The 26,779-nt window shown below is 42.8% G+C and overlaps 2 protein-coding genes across 2 annotated transcripts; one reads left to right on the forward strand and one right to left on the reverse strand.

Moving 5' to 3' along the window:
- Positions 1–204: 204 nt before the first annotated feature.
- On the forward strand, positions 205–15,997 carry ttc33 (tetratricopeptide repeat domain 33). Its single transcript, XM_080756601.1, has 5 exons — positions 205–273; positions 1,567–1,811; positions 5,592–5,673; positions 8,693–8,824; positions 13,403–15,997. The coding sequence occupies exons 2-5, from the start codon at positions 1,567–1,569 to the stop codon at positions 13,763–13,765; spliced, it is 822 nt and encodes a 273-aa protein (XP_080612727.1). The 5' UTR covers positions 205–273; the 3' UTR covers positions 13,766–15,997.
- Positions 15,998–18,844: 2,847 nt separating this feature from the next.
- On the reverse strand, positions 18,845–25,226 carry ptger4b (prostaglandin E receptor 4 (subtype EP4) b). The gene is made up of 2 exons (XM_080755437.1): positions 24,053–25,226; positions 18,845–20,781 (listed from the first exon to the last, which is right to left on the reverse strand). The coding sequence occupies exons 1-2, from the start codon at positions 24,851–24,853 to the stop codon at positions 20,188–20,190; spliced, it is 1,395 nt and encodes a 464-aa protein (XP_080611563.1). The 5' UTR covers positions 24,854–25,226; the 3' UTR covers positions 18,845–20,187.
- Between the last annotated feature and the right edge of the window lie 1,553 nt (positions 25,227–26,779).

Consider the following 26,779-nt stretch of genomic DNA (forward strand, 5'->3'; position numbering starts at 1 on the left):
TTCTATATACCGGTAGTCAAAGAACAGAACAGGAATCATCAGGGAGATCATCGTTTTTAAAAGAATGAAAGGTTGTAGAGCAAAAATATCTATTTACAAAGAAAATGTTGCTGACCTGCTGTGAATCTTTTTTAGTTCCCACTGCTCCAGGTCAGTGGGTGGCGGTAATGCACCCCAACGCTGTTTGAATTATGACAACTGACCAAAACACTACAAGATTAAGCTGAAGAAGAAACGACGACGTCAGATGTCAACAAAACAACACATTATCTGGTGTGTAGTGTGTGGTTGTGTTAATTGCAACGTTTTGACAATATGCTAAACAATGTATTACTGTCTTTAATATACCACCAGTCTATGTAACAACACCTAATGTTTGTGGTTCACGCTAAATAGACCTGATAATCATGCTAATGCTACTGTTTACTTGCTACTTAGCGTCCCATGCTAGCAGCTTAGTTAGTTATAGCCCACAGGCGATAAGGTTGTTCTGCTGTATTATATGCAGGCTCACTGGTTCTTAACTGGGACAAAGGGTGATACTGCTAATATACATGTATGTGTAACGTCGGTGTACTCTTGCTGTAACGCAGTACGTGTGTAACGTGATGTAATAATATAGTATTATACTAATGGGGGTCTAATGCACAGCAGCCATATTGGAAAGCCTTCTTCCTTCACAGGACTGGTGTTAGTTAAGTGTTACTACTACTTACAGTTAATGGTAAAATGGTGCATTTATATACTGCCATTATGGCTTTATCCAAGGCGCATTACAGAGTTTGTGCATTTACATTCACACACACTGATGCTGGAGGAAACCATGCAAGGCACCACCAACCTGCACTTCGGGAGCAATTAGGGGTTCAGAGTCTTGCTCAAGGACACTTCGACACTAACTCTGGGGGAGCCCATGTTCGAACTGGCAACTTTGCGGTTACCATGAATCCATCCGGCCACTCTACCCCTGAGCCACTGTCGCTTGGAATAGGCGCTTTCTTGACACGTATGTCTGCAGGTACAGGGTGTTTGCCCAGCCTTCATATAGCCTTTATTATCATTGGTAACATCTGTGAAGGAAGAGGCTCTTAAGGCACGATTCCTTGCCAATATGTCTGCATAGACTAAGAGTCCATGGTGGCGGAGGTGGCTCAGCCTCAGGGGTAGAGTGGCCGGATGGTAACCACAAGGTTGCCACGTCCAAGCGTCCTTGAGCAAGACACTGCACCCCTAATTGCTCCCGATGTGCAGGTTGGTGCCTTGCATGGTTTCCTCTGTCATCGGTGTACGAATGTGTGTGAAATGGTGAATGTAATGCACAATCTATGTAAAGCGCCTTGGATAAAGGCGCTATATAAATGCACCATTTACCATTCACTCATTGTGACTTTTGAGAAACACCAGCATTGTAATGAAGTCCACATGCCAGCTCTGACAGTGTGACAAAATGCATCCCCGGAAACGGTTCCAAAATGTTATGGGACCGTTTCCGGTTCCTCAATGTTAGACCCACTATGTAGACCCACTGTCTAGACCCACTGTAGACACACTGTGATCTCTCTTCAGATGGCTTCGTTTGGTTGGAAGAAGAAAGTTGGCGAGAAGGTGTCCAAATCGACGGTGCTGCTGTTTGAATCTGAGGCAGAGAAGAAGACGAAGAGTCTTAAGACGAAGGCTGTTGGTGACGATGACAAGGAAGAGGCGGACTGGCTCCATGCAACAAAGAGACGCCGGGAGACGCTGCTAGAAGACTGTACGGCCAAGAGCAAGAGACTGAAGGACGAAGGAGCCTTCCTGGCCCAGCAGGGCAGGTGAGACTGAACCACGTCAACCCCAATCTGGGAACCCGTCAGCAAAACAAAGGGAAAACAGCACCCTCTCTTTGTCTTGAGAGACTACTTTAACGCCACCAGCATCCATATTCTGGGTCCATAAGCCAAAACATAGCAGATCTACGTTGCAACGTTGTGAGTAATGTATAGGATTGGGATAGATATGGAGTGGAGAGAGTCTATACTACAGCAGAGCAGTCAGATGTGCAGTACAGACTAGAGATACAGTATGTCTGTTGAGGCAGCAGATCTCTTCACAATTAAAATCATTGAATTTTCAACCAATTTTCAAGTGGTTTCGTGTGTTACAAATAACATTTAGTTATGTTACCACAGTTTATCACATTTAAAACAACCTGGTTGACCAAAGTGAAGCTCTGACAGATTAGAGCTTAAATTTAAAAAGAAAATCACTCTTGTGTGAAGTGAGGGGCGCTAATATATTAAGTCATGTCAAGTGAGTCATGTTGCTATAGGATTAGGTGATGTAATGGTGATGTAAAACAAACACGAACAAAACAAACATTAAACTTTCTTTATTCTTAAATGGCATTATGGCATTTAATGTTTGTGTTTGGGACAAGATGATGTAAATTTCCCTTCATTGTCAATGGAATTCTTTATGTTTGTTTAACTCAAAACAAACATTAAACCTGTATATAGGAGGGGCTAGCACCCCTCAAAAATTAGACCCGTCTGAAGTGAGTGGTGCTGTACTGCACTGCACTGCACTGCACTGCACTGCACTGCACTGTGACATCGTGTTGCAGATTTCAGTGCTCGGACACGCATCTGTGGCTAGCACCACTCAAAAATGAACTAAAGACAGCATTTCAAAGTGAAGTAATGAAGGATATTAGTTAGATCACCAAATAAGTCGCTATATAGTTATAAGCTTTAGGAAAGTTCACAGAGGTGTAACACCTAGTCCTTTAATGCTCACTCTGCAGTGACCTGCCATGCAACTCCTTGCGAAATGCAACTACTTGCACCATTATCCGCAATGGCAGTTGCAAGGAGGTGCATTGGTGCGGTTGACCTTAACACTTTAGAGAGAGCAACTCATCAACGAGTTGCTAAACACTCGTAGCTGCCGATGCCAATAATTAGGAAGCTTTAGGAAACGGTTGCTTTTATTGAAGGAGAAGCTTGGCTAGTCAGTCACCATCAAAAACGCCCAAAAGAGGTCGCTGTTGCACAGCACAGATTGTAACGCCTCTGTATGTAGGTTTATATGCTGAGGGATATTTCAAAATATAATCCAGTGGCAGCACTAATTGTACATTCTGAATAAGGATAGCAGACAGTGATGATTGCTAAAGGGCACTATTTATCACATCCCTTTTGCACTTATAAACAAGACAAGGTCTAATAAGTGTTTGGTGGAAGGAAGGCACTGGAGCATTCTTGGACAGTTAAAGATTAAAGCCTTTCTGAACAGGGTGCAGACAAAACGACAACGTTTCGATGTCACTACAACATGTTCGTCAGGTGATCCGTTCAACAGTTTGGGAGATTAGCCACAGACAGACAGACAGACAGACCCAATTTCAGCTCACCTCCTAGTACAGCCACGTGGTAATAATTAATAGTCTGACTCATGGACGTTACATTTAGTCAGGTGCCACACAAAACTTGTAATGTAAACAATACCAAACACCAGGTAAAATTAAAGGGAAAAAAAGATTTGGCTCAGGAAATATTAGACTGTTCTTGGATATTTATCCCATTACAATTTTTTTTTCAATCAGTTTGTGAAGGCCCTAGTCTTGTGGACACAGAATTGCAGCCCACATTAACTGTCTGTAATTGTGTTTGTGACGAGTAAGTGGATTCTGCTGCGGAAATGATGTGTTTCTGGTGCAGAATGACTGCTTAGGGATTTGAAACGATGTCTGGACAATGCCTTTTCCTCTCCTGTAACCACTTTGACCCCTGTGACATTTCGCTGTTACTACAGGTTAGAATAGAATCAATCTTTATTTCAGACCCTAATAGGTCCATATAAAAGACAATACAGGGGACAACACAACAGTTGTCCCCTGTTGGGCGGCTGTGGCTCAGGAATGATCCCTGGGTCGGCGGTTCGAATCCCTGCTCCTCCTGTCCACATGTCGAAGTGTTCTTCGGCAAGACACTGAACCCTACGTACATTGCCTCCAATGAGTCGGTCGGTGTGAGCTCGCCACCATTGGTGTGTGAATGTGGGAAGTGAGGACGCTGGCGTCGACTGTTTGCCGCTTTACCTCCCAATGTATGAATGAATGAACCATTGTAAAGCGCTTTGAGCACTTGGAAAAGTGCTATAAAATGCAATTAATTATTAACAAAACATAAACATGTATAGAAACGACCCCCTCATGTTTGTTAACCGATTTCTACCTTGATTCATTCCCCTGGGATATGTGGGTGGGTCACACATTAGTCCAAGGCTGTGTCCGAGATCACTCACTCAATCATATGTAGGAGACTATAGTGAAGTCATCAGTGAAATAAATAACGTGTTTCGGACACTACACACACACGTCATTGCTGTTGCACAATAAAAATAAATTTGCCAGATCAACGTTGGCATTTTTCTTTTAGCACAATGCATAATGGTTTGTAGGTTTTGTGATAGTTTTGTAAGTAGTCTCACCAGCGCTTGCTCCATGCGCGCCCACCCCTCTAGACCAGAAAGCATGCTGGCTGGGCTAGGCTATCACAGCCCTAGTTGGACACTGAATCAGGATATCCGTCATCATAAATATGGAGTGGGAATGACATGTTGACTTTCAGAATCCAGGACGATAGGTCCATCCATCTTCAGTCAATATTGACTGGAGGAGTTTCCAGGTAGGATGAGCCAGATAGTGTCTCTATAATCGCATCACTAAAGTGCTCAGTGGGACAATGTCCCAGCATAACCTCAGCTCGGGTCACGTCCCACTCGACCAATGGGATCCGGTCTACTAGGTCTAGAGACCGCATCCAGTAATAGAGGGTATGTGCGCATGCATAAAGTCAATGGCAAATCGAGTGGCAAAGTGAGTTTAATGTCATTTAACTAATTTTAATACAATCAGATAGGACTTTTCTGTTTGGATGTAAGGGCTGTGAAGGCCAGAAAGTAGGCGTTCCCGCATAACTTCCGGGTATGATGATGATGTCACGCGCATACCCTCTATATGGCTGCAACTATCGCTTAACGACCCATTTAGATCTGAGGCCGTATTCAAAAATACTGTTTTCTGAAAAACATACATTTCTATTTCAGTGGTTCTCAAATGTTTTCATGTCAAGTATCCCCCACAATCATATGTATTTGACCTTCGACCATCCCATCTCAAAATACTTTGCTCCAGGGACCACCAGAAGAAAATATTTGAGTAAAAGGTGTATTTTAGCTTCCCTAGGCAATGCTTGCTTCCATGGTGTGACATCATCGTATTCCAAACACTTCATCTTTAGCTGCGTTGTCTCTGAATTGAGGCTCAGATTGAGGTGTGGGGCGATGTTAGCCGGCACTAAATAAATACATAATTATCGCGATCTTCCGGTTAGCATATTAGCACAAAAATGGCTGATTACCGAGATCTTCTTCGCAACCTTTTTCGTGCATTCTGCCGACTGCTGACCACAGCGCTGGAGTCAATGGTGTCATGGAATCGGTTAATCATTAATGGGTTTAATTTGGCGTGATTATTCTATCGTTGCCCAAATATGTATTAAAGAAGTGTGTGTGTGCGCGTGCGTGTGTGTGTGTGTGTGTGTCCATAGACACTGGGAGGCCATTAAGAAGTGGGACGAGGCCATTCAGCTGACTCCAGAGAACGCCTCGCTGTATGAAATGAAGTCTCAGGTACATTCTCTATCTATGCTAATGCCTTTTATAACATCTGCCTGTTCCACTGCAACATTAGATCAATGACTCTCAACCTGTTTTGTCCATGACCCCCAGTTTGAGTCCCCCACATTAGAGTCTAATGATTTGATACCCCAATCCACATTGGTCAAAATTGATATTTGTCAAGATCTAAATGTCTCAATAGCATACAGTATATATTAACATGAACTGTACCATATAGATTGTACGAAACTGTAAATGTAAACTGTTAATTTTACTCGGAGTATACAAAAAGAACCAAATGGATCAGTAAGGGTCCATTTGGTTCCATTTGTACTCAAGCAGAGTCACAGACGTGTAAGTGGTGGTCCACGGACCCGAAGTTGAGAAGGGGTGTATTGCATCATGTTTGCTTTCTTTTGATTATTTTGTGGTATTTAGTTTAGTATGTAATTGACTGCGATAGTGGAGGCAGAGAGTCCTGGCCAAAGTGGGAATCAAACTGGCGACTCGCTGAGTCACCCATGTTGCCCTAACCATTTGGCACATGGGGCACACCGGCTGTGGTTGGTGTGTCCTTTTTAAGTGCAGATCTGGGACAATGTGTCAGGTTTGATTTATATGCAGGATGTTCATTGGAAAGCATCGCCAGCATAGATGACTCACTTGTGGCAACTTGTTTTGAGAGAATGTTTGCAAGCTAGCTATTTCAGAGATGTTCTCTGTGGTTATCCAGTTAAGAACATACCTAGTATTAGAGATGCGTATACAATGATGGTCTGGATACTTGTAATTAAGTTAAAGTATCAATACCATATTGTAGAAGTCCGGTCCTGATTAAAAATTGTATTGACATCAAAATACTTAGCTCACTACAGAGTCTAATCTTTGTATTTATTCTTGTGTCCAGACCACTAGGGACAGTCGCTCAGTAAGGAGAGTAAAATAAGTAACGAAAGTAAACTATTTAAAATTCGCCAGAAACAAAAACAACATCAATGCAGTATGTATTTTTTCAGCATTGCCGTTTTTAACCATAGTGCTGTGTGCATAAACTTTGTCTTAGGATGAATGTGTTTCTTTTTAATATATGTTAGGAGCTTAAGAAAACATAATAAAAAAACCGGAATTCGACCTCCCGGTTACGGCGGTTAGCATATTAATGGTTCTATCGCTAATGGTTCAAACGACAGTATCACAGCTCTTCTTATCTGCCTTTTTCGTGCATTCCGTTGGAACTGGCCCCAGATCGGTCATCGATAAGAACAGCTGACAATGGATCTCCAAGCTGATCTGCCGCAGGGGAGAGGGCGAAACATTTGGCAGACAGTTTGAGGATCCAATGGTTTTGGAAGAAGGCTAGAATGCACATTCTGTGAAAATAGGTGATCATTTGCCGGACGAAATGGCGGATCAAGCATGAAGATGGGTTTATTTTCGATAAAACGATTTGGAGTCGAGCAGCAAAGCGGAGGGGGCCGCGTATAAACCCCTGTAGGACCCCCATCAACGCATTATGTATAGGGTTTAAGTGGTTGAGTTATATAACATGTAGGCACAGTGACGGTGCCTTGGAAATACACTGTTGATGTAAACATCATTTAATAATCCTGTAACTGGGATTTTTGAGAAACTAAATAATTCTTCCGTTGTCTTATCTAGCTATATCTACTGTATCAATTTCCCCATTCTGTATCTGTAGCACGGGGGCATCTCCCCTTATTGCCTTAACCTTTCATGTCACATTCTGGCAGCGTTTTGTCTTGACATTATCCATTAAAGGACATTTGAGAAGGAAGCCATTACAGGAAACCTGCCCAGGAAAAAGAATGAATGCCTACTCTCTTCTGAGCATTTGGGAATTCCTTGTCATGACTCACGAATTAAAATCCGCAAACATAAACCCAGAACCGCCATTTGTAAGCCATCCGCTCTCTCGGTTTCCTCTGTGCCCATTAGATTATGTCCCAATGTGTTTGATTACACGCAGTGTCAACAGTGTCCATTTGGTGGAATTGAAACATATGTTCCGATTGCTCCAGACTCTTGTGCTGGACGCTTTTCACGTGGAGCAGCCTGATAACTAACGGGTGAATCTCATCAGAGCTGCCCTTGGCTTCTGGAGGAACTGAACTCTTCATTTGTTAGTCATTTCAGCGATGCAAAGGAAGCAGACCGACAGTCCCGTACTAATCATATAGGCAGATTTTCTGGTTTGTGTCATGTTGATCAGTTGATAAAAAACAAAAAAACGTGTTTCTTAATTATTACATAATAAGAAAAAGGTATCCCTTTGATGCTTCACTTCTTGCTCATGAATAATGATACTTCTTGCAGCCGTAGTTTAGTGGGTAGAGAGGTTGTCTGGTAATCAGATGTTCACATGTTCGCCTCCCGGCTCGGGTATGTGTCAAAGTGTCCCTGAGCAAAAACTGCTCCCCCACAAGCGCTCATCATAACCACCTGAGCAGCCATCAGCTGTAAACGGGGACAAACAAAGGTCTCCCTTTCCCTAGTACTGTCTGTCTGTCTGTCTGTCTGTCTGTCTGTCTGTCTTAGCAACACCTCCTTACTATAAATGCACACAATCCCTATGTGTGTCGTCAACTCAAATCCGTCAGTAAAGTAGAGACTTCATACATCAAATTCAATAGTCATGGTCTTGTTTCTAACTGTATCTCTCATAGCCCTGGTCAGCGGTGTGGAAACACATTGGGACATTTGTTGTGTGTCCTAGCCACCAGGGCCTGGACCCCACACCCATATATTACCCATGGCTCAAGAGGCTGCTTTTGAAAAAAATACAGTTTTTTTTTTAGATTAGATTAGATTCAATTTATTGTCACTGCACATAGTATACAAATACGTTGTGACAATGAAATGAAGAATTGCTTTAAGGTCAACCAAACCAATGCAACTCTTTTCAACACTTGAATACAGAAATTCAGCCATAATCATATGGTTTATAAATATGGTGACTGATTGAGCACCATGGAGTGATCTGAATTTCATAATGATGTAATCTGACCTACAGGTATTGACAATACTCCAGGAAGTGTTCCCAGCCGTGAAGGCAGCCGAGATGGCAGTGAAGTGTCGGCCCGTGTGGTGGGAAGGCTGGCAGACGCTGGGCCGGGCCCAGGTCAACATGGGAGAGGTAGACCTGGTGAGTACTGGATGGATGGTTGGCCCAGGTCAACATGGGAGAGGTAGACCTGGTGAGTACTGGATGGATGGTTGGCCCAGGTCAACATGGGAGAGGTAGACCTGGTGAGTACTGGATGGATGGTTGCTGCCACCTATACGTCTTTGCTTGGTGTGACCCAACGATAATTAGACGTTTGCCCGGGACCCAAACTAATGAAAATGGCAGATGTGATGCGTTTTTAATGGAATTTCTTAGATTTTTCTTTTATTATCTTCATGGAATTTCTATTATAATAATAATTGCATTTGTTTTGAATTCATGACATTCATGACAATTAATTAAAAAAAAAATCAGCAAACAAAAAATATATAAAATAAAGGGACCCATAAAAATGTGTCCACGACCCACCAATTGGTCCCGATCCAGTGTTTAGGAAACTGACCTAGATATCATATTATTACTGAACTCTGGAGGACACATCACATGGCATGGCCATAGCTGAGTGAGTTGTAGGAATTGGAAGGTCGCTGGTTTGACCCCTCGCTGGAATAAATTGATTTTGACTGCACCTTGCTAACGTTCAGTTCGTCCGTTCTTAGCCAAACACCCGCCAACGATCACGTGTGATTGGTCAAACACTCCAGGTACACTATAATACATCAAACTTTATATAGCGCTTTTCTTATAGTACCCAAAGTCACAAAAAACAGAACAAAATAAACAACTTTATTACTTGCCAGTCGGGCAAGTACAGGTCATGTTCTACTTGCCCAAAGGTCATGCCCACTTGCCTGAAAAGTAAATCGTCCATTATAAAATGATAGATAATTTTTTTATCACTGTTCAATTTAAGCCCAAACCACACCAAAGGGTCGGGCTGGGACAAAAGGTTGTTTAAGGTAACCAATGCAAGTCATTGAGTTGCAATGAGTTACAACGTTTCGGCCGTGAACGGCCGAAACGTTGTGTCTTATTTATGGTGTATTGAATAAAAAGCAAACACCTTGGAGCAAACCTGTGTGCGGACTCTCCTCTCTTCACTGAAAGTAGAGTTGTCCCTCGCCGATACCACCCTCAAGTACTCGTACTCGGTACTCGGAACCGGCCAAGTGTAGATCGGAGATCTATCTGCATCTATGAGAAAAAGGGGGTAAAATAAAGTACTCGTATCGGTACTTGGTATCGGCGAGTACTAAAAATAAAGTACTCGTACTCTGTCTGAAGAAAATGGTATCAGGACAACTCCAGTCCTGCAAATACACTGCAAAAAAAAACGACAGCTAAACACCGAAAAGGTACACAATTATCACAATTATTATTATTGCCTAATGATGTTTACAAATGTCTGTGATAGTTAATCATCGATGCCTGCTCTTATGGTGGGGTTATATCAGTCGGTGAAGGACTCACATTTGACTCGTCGCCAGCGTTCCGCCTCTGAAGTGCCTCTATTTTAAAGAACACCCAGCAGCCCGAGGCATGGAAAGATTGCTTAAAGTGCCCCGGAACGCGCCCGGGCGTGTGGATATATGAAAATGGCTGATTGCAAGCTTCACCGCTCGCCCTTAGAGGAGCACAAACAGGGCTGAACTCAGGAACCCCGTGGCTAATGGCACTGCCTCCAGATCCCACATGTCCCGGAGCTGCAGAGCTGTCAGGGGCCTACCTGTGACAACAATGGGAAGTGTTGAAAGTTACTTGAGCTAAAGCTTAGCCAAATATAGACACACCTCCGTATATAATAAAGCTGTTGGAGGGGGAGGCGGGGAAAATTCTATTTTTAGTTAGACATGTTCCGTCGAGTCTCAAGAGTTTGTGTGCATCAACAAGTTTGAGTACCTATTTGTACAAAGTAGAGACACTGAGATTCCCGGGCCAATTATGTTTTTTATTCTTTTGTCTGTCTTGCATTCCCTTCTCTATCTCACTTTGGGGGAATGGGGGAAGTAGCTAAATAAAAGGATGTATGCTTGAATGTGTTTCATACTACCACAGTTGTATACACTGTACAATGTTGTGCAACTTGTGCATTAAGTTCAATACAATTTTGTCAAGTTACCTTTATTTATATAGCACATTTAAAAACAACAGAAGTTGACCCAAAGTGCTTTCCATTTAAAAATGACAAATACAATACAACAACATCAAAAGAGCAACAACATAAGAGCAGTACAATTTACACAGGTTAAAAACATTCAATGACTAGAAAAGGCCATAAGTTTATATTATCCTCAGACTGAACTGAAGGCAATGGAGAAAATGTGGGTTTTTAGAGTGGATGTAAAGCTTCCGATGGCGGGGCTGTCATCAGGACAGACAATTGTCTATTGTCCATTGTCTGTCCTGATGAAGGTCGAATAGACCGAAACGTTGAATAAAGAGCAACATTCTTGGCAAGTTTCTCACAGTGTGCGGGACCCTTCTTTGTTTTTCAAAGATAACCTTTTTAAATATGACACATCACCCATGTTGAACTGCTATTCTGTAAAACATGTAATAATTATGCAAGGTTGTCCACCCCTGGACAACCTTTTCGGGGACAAGCCCTACAAAATGTTGCGCTAGATCTTCAAGCCATGGATGCGATAATGGTTGCCCAGCCCTGTAAAAGAAAAAAAAAGACAAAGAAAGAAGGATGGAATATAACTTTTCTCTCTGCTAAAGCAATTGGGGCCTAGGGCTTAATAGAGAGTTGGAGGCAATATGTTCAGAGCTCTAGTTTCCTTCATTAAATGCCTCCTCGTTTGATGTATTGCGTGATACTCCCTTAGCCTCGCCTTGACCACAAACTGGCCAGAAAGCTTTTCTCCCATGGTTAGCACCTGATGGTTTCCCCAGTATGAGGACAGGCTAACGGGGCCCAAAGTTCAACATCCTTTTAAGCACTTAAATCCTATATAGTTTGTTGCTCTGTGTCCCCCAGGGGTCTGTACCTGGTCCTCTCTTTTTTTTCTTCCTCTACTGTATAATTGGTTCCATGTCTACTCCCTCACTTGATCTGTATTGATGTGCTTTTACTTACGTTTTAACATTACGTCACTCAAGTAAGAAATATACTTGAGAAATGTCAATCATCTATTTTGTATTACTTTTATCTCCTTTTATCTTTTACAACATAGTATTTTTTACATGAAGAGTAAATTAGCCGTTAATATCTTAGGCCATCTGTGCGTAACCAGTTTTCCAAAAAACATTTCTTACATTCTCAAAAATAGCGCAACTCGTCGTGTATGCAAATAATAAACATAACCATGCTCACAATGTAATAAGTATACAGACGCAAAATAATTACAAAGGGTATTCAAAATGTGCAGGAGAGGTATGAAACCGGAGACCTCTCAAAAAAAGAGAGAAGAAATCATAAAAACACTGTTTCAAATGGTTAAACATTACACCATTGCCAGATACCTTATATATCTTATCATTCTCCATCAGTGGTGTTTCCTGAACTTCTTATTCATCATGAATATCATTTCGAGATAATATAAGTTAATAAATTCACTCACTGCAAATGATCAAAGCTCAGGAATGACTTGCAGTGTGTTCCCATTACTGTTTAATGGGGGGAGATAAGGGGAGATTTGTACTTCTTCCCTGTCGAAGGACAATGCTGAAATTGATCTACAAATTCACAGGCAGCTGAATGAGAGGTTGACTCCTTAATGAAATAGTAAATCTACCTGATGTGCAGTGCAGTGTGAGGATATATACATTGCCCTGCCAGAGAATTATGGCTGTTCTCTTGTTCCATAATCTCCTGTCTGCATCAAACAGATGCATGCGCGCGCGCACGCACACACACACACACACACACACACACACACACACACACACACACACACACACACACACACACACACACACACACACACACACACACACACACACACACACAGAGAGAGAGGGAAACACATTATTTCATTCAAGAGTCCTAACATAAAAAGCTTAATCCATTCCTCAGTTAACTAATTCATTCTGGTCCTGTCATAGAGGGTAAGATCAAACAACAAATATTTATGTAAGATCAAATATTTATGAATTTGTCTGGAATGTGGAACTCTTAAGTCCCTACTTGATCCACTCAGGTGACTTATTATTAATGCTCAAGGTCCCTCGTGCTCAGACTCTTGATACCAAGTAGTGTTCCTGCAGTACTTGAACACAGAATCCAAAATGTCTCAATGGAATAGTAGGGAGACCACCACAATATACTGTAATATTATATTAACATATTCTCCAGGTTGTTTTTAAACCACACCCAAATGTCTTGTTGTGCCCAATGCCCATGTACCTGGTTGGACTTCTGTAAAGTTTGATTGCATTCTGCCTCTGTGTCCTGACCGACACCCCATATACTGGTGAAACCACCTAAGCCAGCTATAGTTCAGCACACTTATGCCTTCTGGCTTCTTCCTTTCCTTGCATTGTATTTTTGTTTCTTTGATATGTTATTGTCTATTTTTTGTACTATATGCTAAATAAATAAACCTAAACCTAAACCTATGCTGTCTAGTGTCTATAGTACAATACATGACTGAGGTGGCACCTGGCAGCAGGAAAAAGCAACAAACACAACCTCGTGCTGTCACTTTGCAGGCGGTGAGGTCCTTCCAGGTGGCGGTCCACCTGTGCCCGTCGGAGCGCACACTGTGGCAGGACGACCTGGCGTGGGCACAGCGGCTGCAGCGGCAGCACCGGGACAGCCAGGAGAAGAGGCGGCGAGAGGAGGAGGCCCACAAGCAGGCGCTCGACGTCCCCGAGCTGCAGCGGGACTACGACGACTTTGAGTCGGACGAGGTGCTGGCCGCCTGCACGGCCGTGGCCGAGAGGGAGAGGCGCTACGAGGAGATGAAGGAGAGGACCATCGTCGTGGTCCTGGACGCCGACGGGAACGTCCGGGAAGAAGACGCGGACGCGGCGGCCTCCGTCTCGACGCTTGTCAAAGCACGAGGACCGTAAATAGCCACCGTTATCTCAGCATTTTACAGTGTAGGTTTGGGTCCACCGAGCAGAACAAGAAACGGTATCAATCGGGTGTCCGTGGCGGCGTGGTCTAATCTAATGCATTATCGAACTGGGGATCCGTGAAATTAAAAAGGTTCGAGAATAACTGAACTGAACTACACTGGCACCCCAGTCTACACTGTAAAATCAAAAGTACTTAACTCATAGTGCACAAAATGAATCCAAATGGACCCATAAGGTTCCTTTTGGACCCCTGTTGGTCCCCGAAACGAACGTTGAGGGCCAGTGCTGTGAGCTTGTCTCAGATGATTAATGGCTGAACGATTCTATTTTCGAGGAGGACGTTTTCATGAACATCGATGGCAGCGTGAGAATCCCACTCGAGATTATTTGTCCGTTTCTTGTAAACCCTATATATGCTTTTTCAGATGTCCTACATAGCTGAAAATGACTGTTCTGGAAGTTCACAGAGTGTCAAAAAAAGAAAAGCTGATCTGCATGTTTGTGAGTTTTCAATTGTAGTTCGGCAATGTTTTGTGTGGGTTTAGTTTTTTCCCATTCAGACTTGAGACCGATTCAAGAAATGTCTTCTAAATCCTAAGAGTTTTCTGAAAAATGTATGTTGTTCAGTTCTATCAGTGTTTCTCTAACCTTTTCATGTGAAAGACCCCCAAAATTACATGTATTTGACCACCGACCCCATCTCAAAATATTTTCTTCCAGGGACCCCCACAGAAGCAAAGATTTGAGTTTAAATTGTTTAAAATAAATATTTATATATATTCAATGATGTTCACAATTTTTCTAAATAGCAGGTCTACTTCGTGCTGGGCTTTGAGCTTGTAGATCTGCTATTTTTGAATCACCAAAGTATTTAAAATACGGCTATCTGCTCCCTCTAAAATGGCACTACCACAGAGGTTCTCTTGGCCAAAGCAGAAACCCGACCAGCTGTTCCAGAAGGATTGAGTTGATGCAATTTGTAGTTACTATGCTCGTATAGAATAGATGTACTTACTACTACTATACTATCCTGTCTTTATTTTGTCTATTGGCTCTATCAATGAAATTCCGTTTCTGCTTCACCCAGCTGAATGGCTGTTCAGATGGTCGAGACTTTTCTGATGTTAAACTGAGCTGAAACCACAGCTTATTGGGTGGAGAGGCTGCCTGGTAATCAGAAGGTCATGGTTCTCCCAGCCTGCCCGGTTCCCCCTCAAGTGCTCCTCGTGACCATCTGAGCAGTTTTCAGTTGCGTGAAGCTGAATTTCCCCTGGTCTAACTACAAAACAAACATGTCATATTGGTGTGTAGCTGTAGGAATGTGAACCTGGTGTGTTTTTGAAAAGTGCTCTCAAAGCTTGTAAGATTCTGAGTTATGTGTGTTTTTATTTTTGTTGTGTTTTTCTCTTTGGGCTTCCCTCAAGTGTTTTTTAGTTTCCCATATTTATCTTAATAAGATGTCACATAATGACGCATGTCTAATTTGTGTGGGAACCCCATGTGGGATTATCAAATATCCCTTAAACACTTTGATCCTGACCTCCCTATTTTGGTCTTAATGTCATATGCGAAAAGTAAAAAAAAACATTTCAGGAATAACAGATCTACAATCACGTGTGTCGCTAATACTTGCTATGCCACGTTTGGACAGGATCAGTTCTTACTGTGGTGTCCTGAAATGAAACATGAATTCACCGTCCTTAGATTTGACCACTGTGACCTACAACATAAACATGTTTCGAGCACATCTAGTGGCTAATTTGTCAAACGCCACTGTAGATGGTGTGTTGTGCAAGAACCCGTATGCTAGTTTCGTGCATAGCATATTAGCATTACTGGAATGCGTATTTGCATTAAGTTAACCACCCTATTTTAGTATGAGCGTTTGTCAAAAAATAGCCGATCTGCAAGCTCACAACATGCACAACAACATACAACTGTCAGGAGTATGTTTTTCCTTGTTTGTGAGAGGTTGCTAATGTTTATTGTTTATTTCCCCCCCCCCCCCCCCTTTGTCTTGGCCCTGCACCGTTAGTCTTCCAACGATTTAGATTTTACTTTAACTTTTCTATTTGTACTTACAATCTTGGACTTTGTGGTCCATTGAGAGCGATCATCTTTGATCACAGTTTGGAATTTTGTGATCGCCTGTGTTTTCAATGTTTTGAATTTCATTTGTTGAATAATAACTGTTAATTCTGCATTAAAGCCTTGTTAAAAGTACTTTTCTGAATCTGTCTGTTTTTGAGGCCTAATCCAGTATACCAGATGAATCGATGATGAGAAAAATGGTTCTGAATTTAGTAGCCTCCTGTTTTGATTTCACTCACTGTCGACTTGTCCTTGAGCGAACTCCACCCTATGTGCTCACCAGAGCCATCTGAGCAGCTACTGGGAGAAAAAGTAAGTTATTCCCCTTATCCCCGGGGACCAGAAAATGTTCCCTCTTGATTAATGGAAGGATTAGATAAACTTGTTTTTACAGCTACATGCCATGCATACACTTTGTATTTAATGGACATGTATCTAGAGAAGAAAAAAACATTTGTATATGTGCCCTTTAGTCATTTATGTTCTTACAAATCACTATTCCCTTAATGTAATGTAATGTGGGCCTATTACATCTGTGTAAATAGAAGTAGCCTACGGTCTGGCTCCGACCAGGCACGGGGCAGTCTGATTTACTTCTGCCCGGTCTACATTCTTAAGATGTCACGTAAACATTAATCAGTGCTCCATTATTTTGTCATGGTGGAAATCCTGTTCTAATTGGAAAATGTCACTCATTAAAAAACACATGCCTCGTTTTTGTTGCAATAAGTGACCATAAATGCCCCCCCCCCTTTCCATAGATACAGTTACAAAAAATAAAACAAATTGTTTGATGGGTATTTCTCCACACAAGTAATGGGTTTATAGTGCAGTATATGTTGTATAGTCTCCACAGCAACCTGCAGGAAAACTACAGAGAAAATATTGAATATTGCACGAGAGTTACCCGACCCCCTGCTCAACATACGGGATAAGTGTCATCTGAACCTCTGTGGGGAACAAGACACACTATTAAAACAACGAATAATGCTGCCTGCGAGAACCATTGAATGTGTTTAACGTTATCCTTAAGTCAGCTGCTTATACGGGCCTCATTGTATTGATATATTTGACCGTAAACCATACAGCTTCTGGACATCATTTGCTGCTACTTAACTGCCTCAGAGTCATCCCACATAGCCTACCTTATGTGTACACCCTGCTCATGACCTCAGCGGGCTATATCTATCTCATTATTTACTTTGTGTCAAGCGATCCTGTCACTCATATTCTCATATTTTTGTCTCCACCAGGCCGAAGGCATGGGGAGAGAGTATGTTTTGCACTCCGCGTGCAGTGTGTGTGTGTGTGTGTGTGTGTGTGTGTGTGTGTGTGTGTGTGTGTGTGTGTGTGCGTGCGTGTGCGTGCACGCCCGTCAGTCCGTTACCAGCTAATCTCCGGCACCGTTAACCCGGTCGATGCCTACTTTTGCACACACTCCCTGGATGCCAACGATGAACCTCCAGATTCTGTCCAAAAATCCCGCAAATCGTTACACACTATCTCTATAGTCATGTGTTCAACACGGATCTGTCCGATATTTCATATTCCATCCTAATTGGCTAACATTGGCTTTCAAAGTTTGCAGGATTGGCCCGTTTTGAACAAAAAGCCTCAAATCATGGACGCAGTGTGCAATTTACGTGAAATCTTTCACAGACTTTCCTACTAGGCTGAGGAATATATCCCACCCTTTTCACATTGGCCTGTTATAGCGCTACCAACAGGTGGATTTTTGCAAAACACATTTTTGTAACAAAAGGCCTCAAATCATCCAATTGCCATCCAATGCGTAAAAAGAAATGGCACACTTTTCAGATTGGCCTATTATAGCACCACCAGGAGGCCACAACCTGACCTGCCCTGGTGGAGACCTGTGCCCGAGGGGCACTTTATCTAGTTTCTCTCAGTTTTTTTTTGGGAAATCTTTTCCAGCTCTCTTTTACGGCGTTGGACATATTAATGCCATCAGAAATGGGTTTAGCTGATTAATGGTGATCTGACTTTTACTACAGGTAATCAGTATTGATTTGAACCCCCTACCCCGAGGCTGATCTGATCAATATTCCATAATACACCCAAGCCATTCAGTTAAGCCTGATTTGTACTTGGTGGTTCTAGAAGCTCCTATATGGGTGTCTTGTAGGCCTACATCAGCTCTTTTTGTTGCACAATACTGGTGTTCAACTAAATATAAATCAGCCTTTTTAGTGCCTGCTGGGAAGAGTTAGATTGGCCTATATTGCTCATAAGACCCAGCGAGACCGCTGTCTGTCAGCATACATGTGAAAATGCATGTTTATCTCCTCTGCTCTGTACTTTTATTATATATTTGATTGATTTGTTATACATGAAAACCGTGTCGAAGCACCAATGAGGTTATTAATGGAGCCATGCGCCATAGTGATGCTCTATAACACAGAGCCACATCATCACTGTTTCTATCTCTACAGACTACAGTATGTCCACTTCTAAGTCTGATGGTGAACTTCACATTGTCACATATTATTATAGAAGGGATTATTGTTAACTCTGTGTACAAATGGAACCACATGGATCTGTATACGGGGTCCATTTGGTTCTGTCCTGGCCAGACTGCATTTATTTATTTTTTCTTATGGCAGATTGGTCTGGTTTCCAGGCTACCTGGAACCCACATGGAGAAGTGGTCTAAAGCAGTGCTTCTCCAACTCTTTCATGTCAAGGACCCCCACATGTATTTGGCCACGGACCCCCGTCTGAAAAGGTTTTGTGCCAGGGACGTCCAGAAGAGAGGATTTATGTCGTAAAGAAATAGCAGCAGGAAGTGATGCGCTGTGAGCTTGCACATCTGCTATTTTTGAACAGCCAATGTATAAATGGTTAAAATGATTTTGACCCTATGTTGACTACTTTTGCTGGGGACCCCCTGGAACCCACCCAAGGACCCCTGGACCACTTTTGAGAACCAATGGTCCAAATAACCGAAATGTATAGATGATATGAATAGTTGCAGTTTTATTTTCATTGAAATTATTATTTCTTTCTATAATACATACTGTACATTGTTCACAGGAGAGTTGAAGTCAACTGGATTGATACTGATTAACGCCACAGAAAAATCCTGAATTTTAATTCAACACTGAAAGTGAAAACCTTTGACTGTTTACACAGGTCCATATAGTCACTTTCAACAGTAACCACATTAGCCCATAATTATGGACACAATGGCTTGCATTGCAACGCAGCTGTGAGCTTTATAGATTGGTTATTTTCAGTGAAGAGATTTGGTGTAGACTGTAGAGGGGAAAAAGACTGGTTAAATTAAGACTCAATATTTTCCTGTGCTTTACCAGATAAACATAAAACAGGCATCCTATACTGTATATTGTCAGCAGCATTTCATAATGCCATGATGAAACATGTAATCCATTTCAAGAAAAAAAGCTTGACTTCATAATCTACCCTTTAAATTCATCCGACCATGAACATTTTCAAGAAATGAAACGGTTCTTATTTGAAATATGCATCTATCATTTTCATCCACCATCTCAGCATGCTGATAGTATCTGATTAGATTAGAAGGAGACCATGTAATAATAGAACACTTCTCTTTGGAACTTTTATCATCCATCGATGTATGTGTTGTGGCAAATAATTCACAGTACAGCTGCCTTTTGGAATGACGATGTCCATGCAAACATGCATCCATTGAAAGAGCTGCCAGATCAGTAATATTTGACATTATGAAAAGGTACCAGAAAATGAACATTATTCATCTTGTACCAACTTGAAATGGGTAGAAACTATGTGGACCTTCTCGCAGAGAAGACGATACAAGATACTTCCATTCTGGAAATAAATTAATAGTACGGGACAGTGCAGATTTTGATGTCATCTACTGTATGCAGTAAGCCAGTAGCTGTGATTTTGTGGGGGGGGGGATTGGGGGGGGAGTCCAAATGCTAAACATAGAGAACAACCCACCTTGGTATCCCTAAACAATCTTGCAATTGTTTAGGGATTCAACAAAGTGCAACAACAAAAACCCTACTTGCCAATAAACAGCTATTATTATATGAAGGCCTTCATTGATATGTCTGACGAGTAATAGATTGATGATGGGTAGTTCGTTCAGTAACATTTCCATGAAATACTATTTTTGTCACAGTAGTTGTGTACGGCACCCAGACTAGACATCTATTAAATGCATATATTTTCAGTCTTTAGTCCCTTTTGTCATTATCACCACTTGACAACTCTGAAATGCCCATCTTCTGCCTTGGGACCATCAGTTCATATTGATAGATGTTTTCTCCCACACAGTTACATTATTATGTCTATTATATGCATTTCTCTTGTAGGTTCGAGGTCTCATCAGTGAAGGTGACATAGAGAGTCTGGTCGACTAGTGGAACTTCTCTCTGTGAAGAAACGCTGCCACAGAGCCTGCCCGGCGCCCTGGGCTCTAAAGCCGACAGTTTGTGCTCCTTCCGATGGCCGCCCGGACTCTGGCCATCCCGTACCAGAACCGTCTCCACAGCGGGCGGGCTGCGGCCGCCCTGTTGTTCTCCCGAACTCAACGTCCTCTCGTTCCCCTCGGGCTGGTACAGGAAGGTGTGCGACGTGGTCACGGTGTCCCTCGTCGCGCGGGACACCAGCGACGGCGAGTCGTGCGACACAAAGGAGGTGCCGCGGCCATCGTCGGTGAAGCAGAACTGGCCCCTGCTCCCCCGCTGGCCCCTGTGGCCCCGCCCCCGGCCGCCCATTCGGCAGAACAGACACTTGATCTTCTCCACCACCTTGAGGACCACCGTCTTTCTGAGCAGGATGTAAATCCAGGGGTCCAGGATGGGGTTTATGGACGCCATGTGGATGGCCAGCAGGTCCGGCTCCCTGGTCAGCTTTCGGTATAGCTGGTTCACGAAAATCCTCAGCTGGAAAGCACGGAAGAAGACAAAGGTTTTGTTTTTACACTTTAAAACGTGGTGCTCAAACCTTTTCATTATGGACCCCCAGGATTATGCATTTGGCCCCCCAATGTCTTTTTTTTCCCCCAACCTGTTTATTGGACATTTTTAGTTTACAAAAAGGACATGAAAAAGTGAAAGTGATCACGACATATTGTCACTTTCACTTTTTCAAGCAAGACTTTCACAAAGACAAAGCCAAATACTGTAGACACAAAAATCTAATCAGCTCTACTGTACTGTACTGCACTGCTCTACTGTACTGTTGTACACTGTACTGTACTTTAGGTGTTGCAGCTGTCCGTACTCCCAGGCTCAGTGAAAAAGGGAGTCCCATGTCCTGTCAGTTTACGGTACCTATCAATAAAGGCAGAGAAAGACCACAACAATATCTTTAAAATAATAATAAAAATCATAGATGCTTTCCCGGTTTTAACTTGTGACATATATTTCTGATTCAAGAAAGAAATACTTGTCAGCTATCGATTATTTTCTACCGATCACTTTTTCAATTATTCGACGAAGAATCGAGAAGTACTGTGGCAAATTCCTGTTTGGCAATTGGCTGTTTGAGTTCAAGCTGACACTTGATTTAACCTATCTTGTACCTACTTATTTTAAGTCTTAAAAGTGTGTAATTCCAAGCACTACTTGACATCGTATAGTTAATCTAAGACAAGTGGACAAGCATGCAGTCAAAGGTTCTGGATGTGTTTTGTGAATTATGATATTTGGAGGATCCACTTTTGCCCTATTTCTCTGCTGTAGTTATATAACAGAGACCCAGTTCCTACTTCCTACTACAAACCATAGACTGTAAAAAAAAAATATGGACAAAGATCATTTTCCAAAAAGAATATTATGACATGAGAAATGAGACTTTAAACTAGTAACTGGAAGCAGAAAGTATTCATGACTATGTTTATTAAGGTAATACAGTCTAGGTGAAGTTGGGCCAAAATAAAAATGGACCTCTATGGAGCTATGGGGTTTTTTGGGTCCAATGACAGCGCCACAACAGGCCATTATATGAACTTTCAGGAAGTCAGGATTTCCTACTAGCTTCAGACACTATTGGCTTCACTGCCCCCCTGCTACAAACCCATGGTTGGTTTACTACCTGGAGAAGAAGTCAAGCCACCCAAAAGAATCCACTGAGGAGACTGTTTCCATGACTCAGGTGCGTGAACCGCTCGAGCAGCAAAAGGACTTATATAAATCTCTGCTTTATATTAACAGGAGAACATTTTCAAATCCTGTGTTGAAATATTGGTTGACTGCTCAAATAAAAGACCTCAGGGCTACATTCTGAATTCAAAAGGAATTCCTTGCTTTTCACCAATAATGTCATGCCCAAACTAGGGATTGAGTATTTATCGGTTTTGATTAAAGCAGCACTATGTAGTTTGAGGGCACCAGTGGCCACTTTGTTTGGACACAAATAACATGGCAGTCCATGTCTTCTTTGACTTCATTACCCAAGAGTCTCTGCAAGCATGTCCGGGGAAGGATGTGCTGTGATTGGCCAATCTTTGCTTTGACTGGCAGTGGCAAATGCCAGGATGAAACTCACAGTCAAGCCCCTAGCAGGGACCTCTATGGAACGATGCTTGTTATTGCTTGTAACTTTATAATTTTATCAGACATAATAATGCTATATAGTTGTTTAAAAAGTTACATAGTACTGCTTTAACTGTTACACCCCTCTAGCAATCCATTGCTTAAAAGAATATGTACAATCTATCAATTATGCAAGAATGTAAACATGAGATAGTCGAACTGCAGCACTGAAGCAAATTGCTATAGCACAGAGGCCATTAAAACCCACTTCTGTCTCATTCTGTCTCCTAAAACTCTGCAGCATCTAACTAAAGTTGTCTTCTTCTCTGTAACTCTATAAGTCATTCTGACATTGTGAGCAATGTGTAACTTGTGTATGTGGAAAAAACTCTCGATCACTAGTCTACTAGAACTATGCTTGTTATGGTTAGACTGAAGAAATTGAGTTTGTTTAGCTATCCAGTGTGCAAGTATTAATATATTTGTTCATGTTCGGCGCCCGCTGGCCTAGCGGTCCAGGCGCATGCCACGGCTCTGGCCTGACAGCGCATTGCGTGTTCGAGTCCCGTTCATGACAACCTTTGCTGCGTGTCACTCCCCTTCTCTCTCTCCCCCTCTTTCCTGTCACGTTCAGCTTGGGAGACAGGGTTGTTCCTGTCTACCTTCACTTGTATAAAAGGCAAAAAGCCAAAAACAAATCTTATATATATATATATATGTGTTCCTGCACTAGACTAGATACTTAGAAATAATTAACCAAAGCTGCAGTATTTGGTATAGATCAAGCAATGCATCCACAATTCCACTATAGCATGCAGCCTATGCCAAATGTTATACTGTATATTATACAGTATTCAGCTACATGAATTTCAATGAATTTCAATGAAACTCAAACTCCATAACATTGTTTAGCATTGACCATCCTCTCCATGTTGCTTTGCTCTCTGGGGGCACCTTATTTTTTTCCCTCCAATATTGTGTGTGTGTGTGTGTGTGTGTGTGTGTGTGTGTGTGTGTGTGTGTGTGTGTGTGTGTGTGTGTGTGTGTGTGTGTGTGTGTGTGTGTGTGTGTGTGTGTGTGTGTGTGTGTGTGTGTGTGTGTGTGTGTGTGTGTGTGTGTGTGTGTGTGTGTGTGTGTGTGTGTGTGTGTGTGTGTGTGTGTGTGTGTGTGTGTGTGTGTGTGTGTGCGTGTGTGTGCGTGCGTGCGTGTGTGTGTGTGTGACCTATAAAGTATATATGCATTTGATTTGAACATGATTGGAACATATAGCCTACTCAAACAAGAAGTTGAAGAATAAAATTAAGTCTGATAATGATGCATTTTCATCATATATACTTTACATCACTTAAGACCATTTTTCAAATATTGTATTTTTTAACACTGGACAAAATAGCAAATTGTACATCTGCTGTCCCGTGTGCCCATGCACATCCCTCTCTTGCACTCTACAGAGTAATACAATTAGACTGGAGGCAAGTAGCCTATAGGCTACTGTGCATTTTTACGGAATATTTATTTAACAGCCTATTAAGCTCAACTTCAATAAGTTTGTTTTAAGCAATCTTGTTGTTTAATTTGTTGAAGACAGTATTTTGTCGGATAAAAGCCGCATTTTACGCACAGGCGTTGCGCAACACGGACTGTATATGAGTTATTATACACACTGTTGAGCACTCACCACTAACGGGATGGAGCAAATGAGAACCACGGCAGACGTCGCGATGAGTAAAATGACCATCTGGATCTCTGCGCCGGCCAGGCGTCCGAAGCTCGACCGTCTGCGCCCACCCAGGTCCGCTACGCGCCTCTGGTCGGTGCCCAGGGAGGTGCGGCGGATGAAGCGCCGGTGCATCAGTATGAGAGCCCCGCACACCATCACGTTGCATATGACCGTGGCCAGCACCAGGAACGAGTTCACCCCGGCGTACATCAGGTTGAAGGCGGCGTGCGTCGTGTCGTTGCTCCGCCAGTCGATGAAGCACCAGGTACCAGGGTACTGCTTCCTCACCTGACCCAGGCCCATGCTGGGCAGCGCGCAGAACACCCCGCACGACACGTAGATGGCCAGCAGGGTGAGCGCGCCGAGTCTCTGGTTCACGTACTCGTTGTAGAAATACGCGTGGTTTATGGCCAGGTAGCGCTCGATCGACATGGCGAAGATGATGCCGAGCTGGACGAGGAAGAAGAAGATGAGGATGAACCCGGAGTACTGGCACAGCGGCTCGCCTCCGGGCCAGGCGCCCTTCATGTACGTGGCGATGGTCACGGGGCTGGCCAGCAGCGTGCCCAGGAGGTCTGTGACCGCCAGCCCGCAAATCAGCGTGTAGAAAGTGGTCTCTTTCTGTTCCTTTCGGGAGACGCGCAGGACGACTATGGCGATGACGTTCCCCACCACCCCGAATATGAACATGATCACCGGCACCGTGGGCTGCCGCGACCGTGCCATTTCCACCACCTTGTCGCTCGTGGCTGCATCCATTTCACATTCACTCCTAAGATTCAATGGGTAAAAGTTAACGTGGTCTATTCTTCTCCATTCGTGTTTACCCGCTCCGCTTCTCCAATTTACCCAGCGATGCCCAAATAATCCATGATACTTCCTCCGTTTCCATTTTACGCGGAGATAAAGCTTCCAAATTCCGATTAGTTTGCTGGTTACGATTACGAAACGTTACAAATCCCACTTGATGAGTTGATACAGGTTGCACTTTGCAGTGCAGCACGTCACTTGTTGTATCCAAACCCAAACAGAAAGTGACAGGGGAAGTGTAGTTTAGTGCATGCTATTCAGAGCGTGCACGCAGGAGCCACTCCTCTCTCCAGCTCGCTGAAGCAGCAGGCCTTTTTGTAGGTGTAGCCACTAGCCACGCACCTACAGGGGCGCACAGCGCACGTCAGAAAGCTGGGGGACATACGCACAAGAACGAGTAGTTTATGTATCTTGTTTTTAATGACACGATTGACACCATGTCCATGTTGTGCAACAACTGAACAACAGGTACATCATGTCACAGATATCCTGCAGTGTGTTCGTATCAATATCTAGGACAGAGGGTTTATAACGTTGTCATGATGACACAGTCTGGAGTCTGGACCCCATGCAATGACTGAACCTATACGGAGATAACATGATTTGGTTTAAATTAAAATAAAGAAATGGCCTAATTGTACTGAGAAATTGCTTCACCAGGAAAGCATCTGTCTCATTTTAGATTTTAGCATTGGCTATAAAAAAATACCAGATAAGCTCACAGCGCGTCTTGACACAATGCAAGCTTGTAGGCCTGCTATTTATAAAAAATATATTTCGTTTTTACGTTTTACATGTACATACAGTACAATTTATTAACACAAATCTTCTCTTCTGGGAGTCCCCTGGCACAAAAACATTTTCAGATGGCGGCGTCCGCAGCCGGCCCAATATATTATAACATCATTTTGGGGGTCCTTGATCGGACAAAGGTTTGAGAACTATACTGATTTAGAAGAAATTCGTAGAATCGGCCTCAGGACTTAATGGGTTAATGACCAGAGGACCTTTTAATGTGGATTCTCTCCAAACACACTGACCCCCTTTAGAACCCTGCAGAAGCTAGGACATTCTGAACCACTACTAAAAATGATTGCAAAATCTTTAGAAGAGGGTGAGAACTGCTGGTTCTGTCATGTTATTGTGTAGCAGACAAACCACATCATGATCATATACGTCAAACAATGTATAGGCCTATATGTCAAACAATGACATATATGCGTCACATGAAAGTTCAACTTCACGTGCAAAAGTTCACACAACGCGCGTTTCACACGTCCGCAACCGTTTAGCAGCTCGGATTAAGATGACTGCACACCAAGCTCCTTTTGTTGACCACAATTTCCTGTTTGTGAACTAAAACGAGTGCTTACGTGATTCAGTGGAAGTTTATGGTAAACTTTCTATAGTGGAACCGTAGATAGTAGTTTTTTTCCATTTTCCATTTTCAGTTTAGCTGTGAACTGTATCTAGCACACTGGTTGTCGTCAACATGCATGGGTCCAGGGGGTCCAAATGGATCCTTACAGGTCTGTAACTCAGAGAGTGTACAAACGGAACCAAATGGACCCTCAACGGGTCTCCCAACACACCAAGCCCAGTTATAGGGGGGCCAGGGGACGAGCAGAATGACCTTACAGGTTGATTCAAAGAGGAGGAAGGAACATCCGCACACTTGTTTCTATAGCTCCAAAGAGACTCCAAAACAAATCTGCAACAAAACCTTCGACCCTTTAGGTCCAGGGTACCCAACACTTTTTTGACTTGCGAGCTACTTTCAAAATGAGGAGCTCAACAAGATCTACCCACCAAAGAACAGTATTATCCCATGGCAATTTTTTTTTTGTACCTAGTGGCGCACTTGAGGAATAGAGG

The sequence above is a fragment of the Protomyctophum bolini genome, assembly GCF_963924005.1.
Source record: "Protomyctophum bolini genome assembly, chromosome: 22".
Taxonomy (NCBI): domain Eukaryota; kingdom Metazoa; phylum Chordata; class Actinopteri; order Myctophiformes; family Myctophidae; genus Protomyctophum; species Protomyctophum bolini.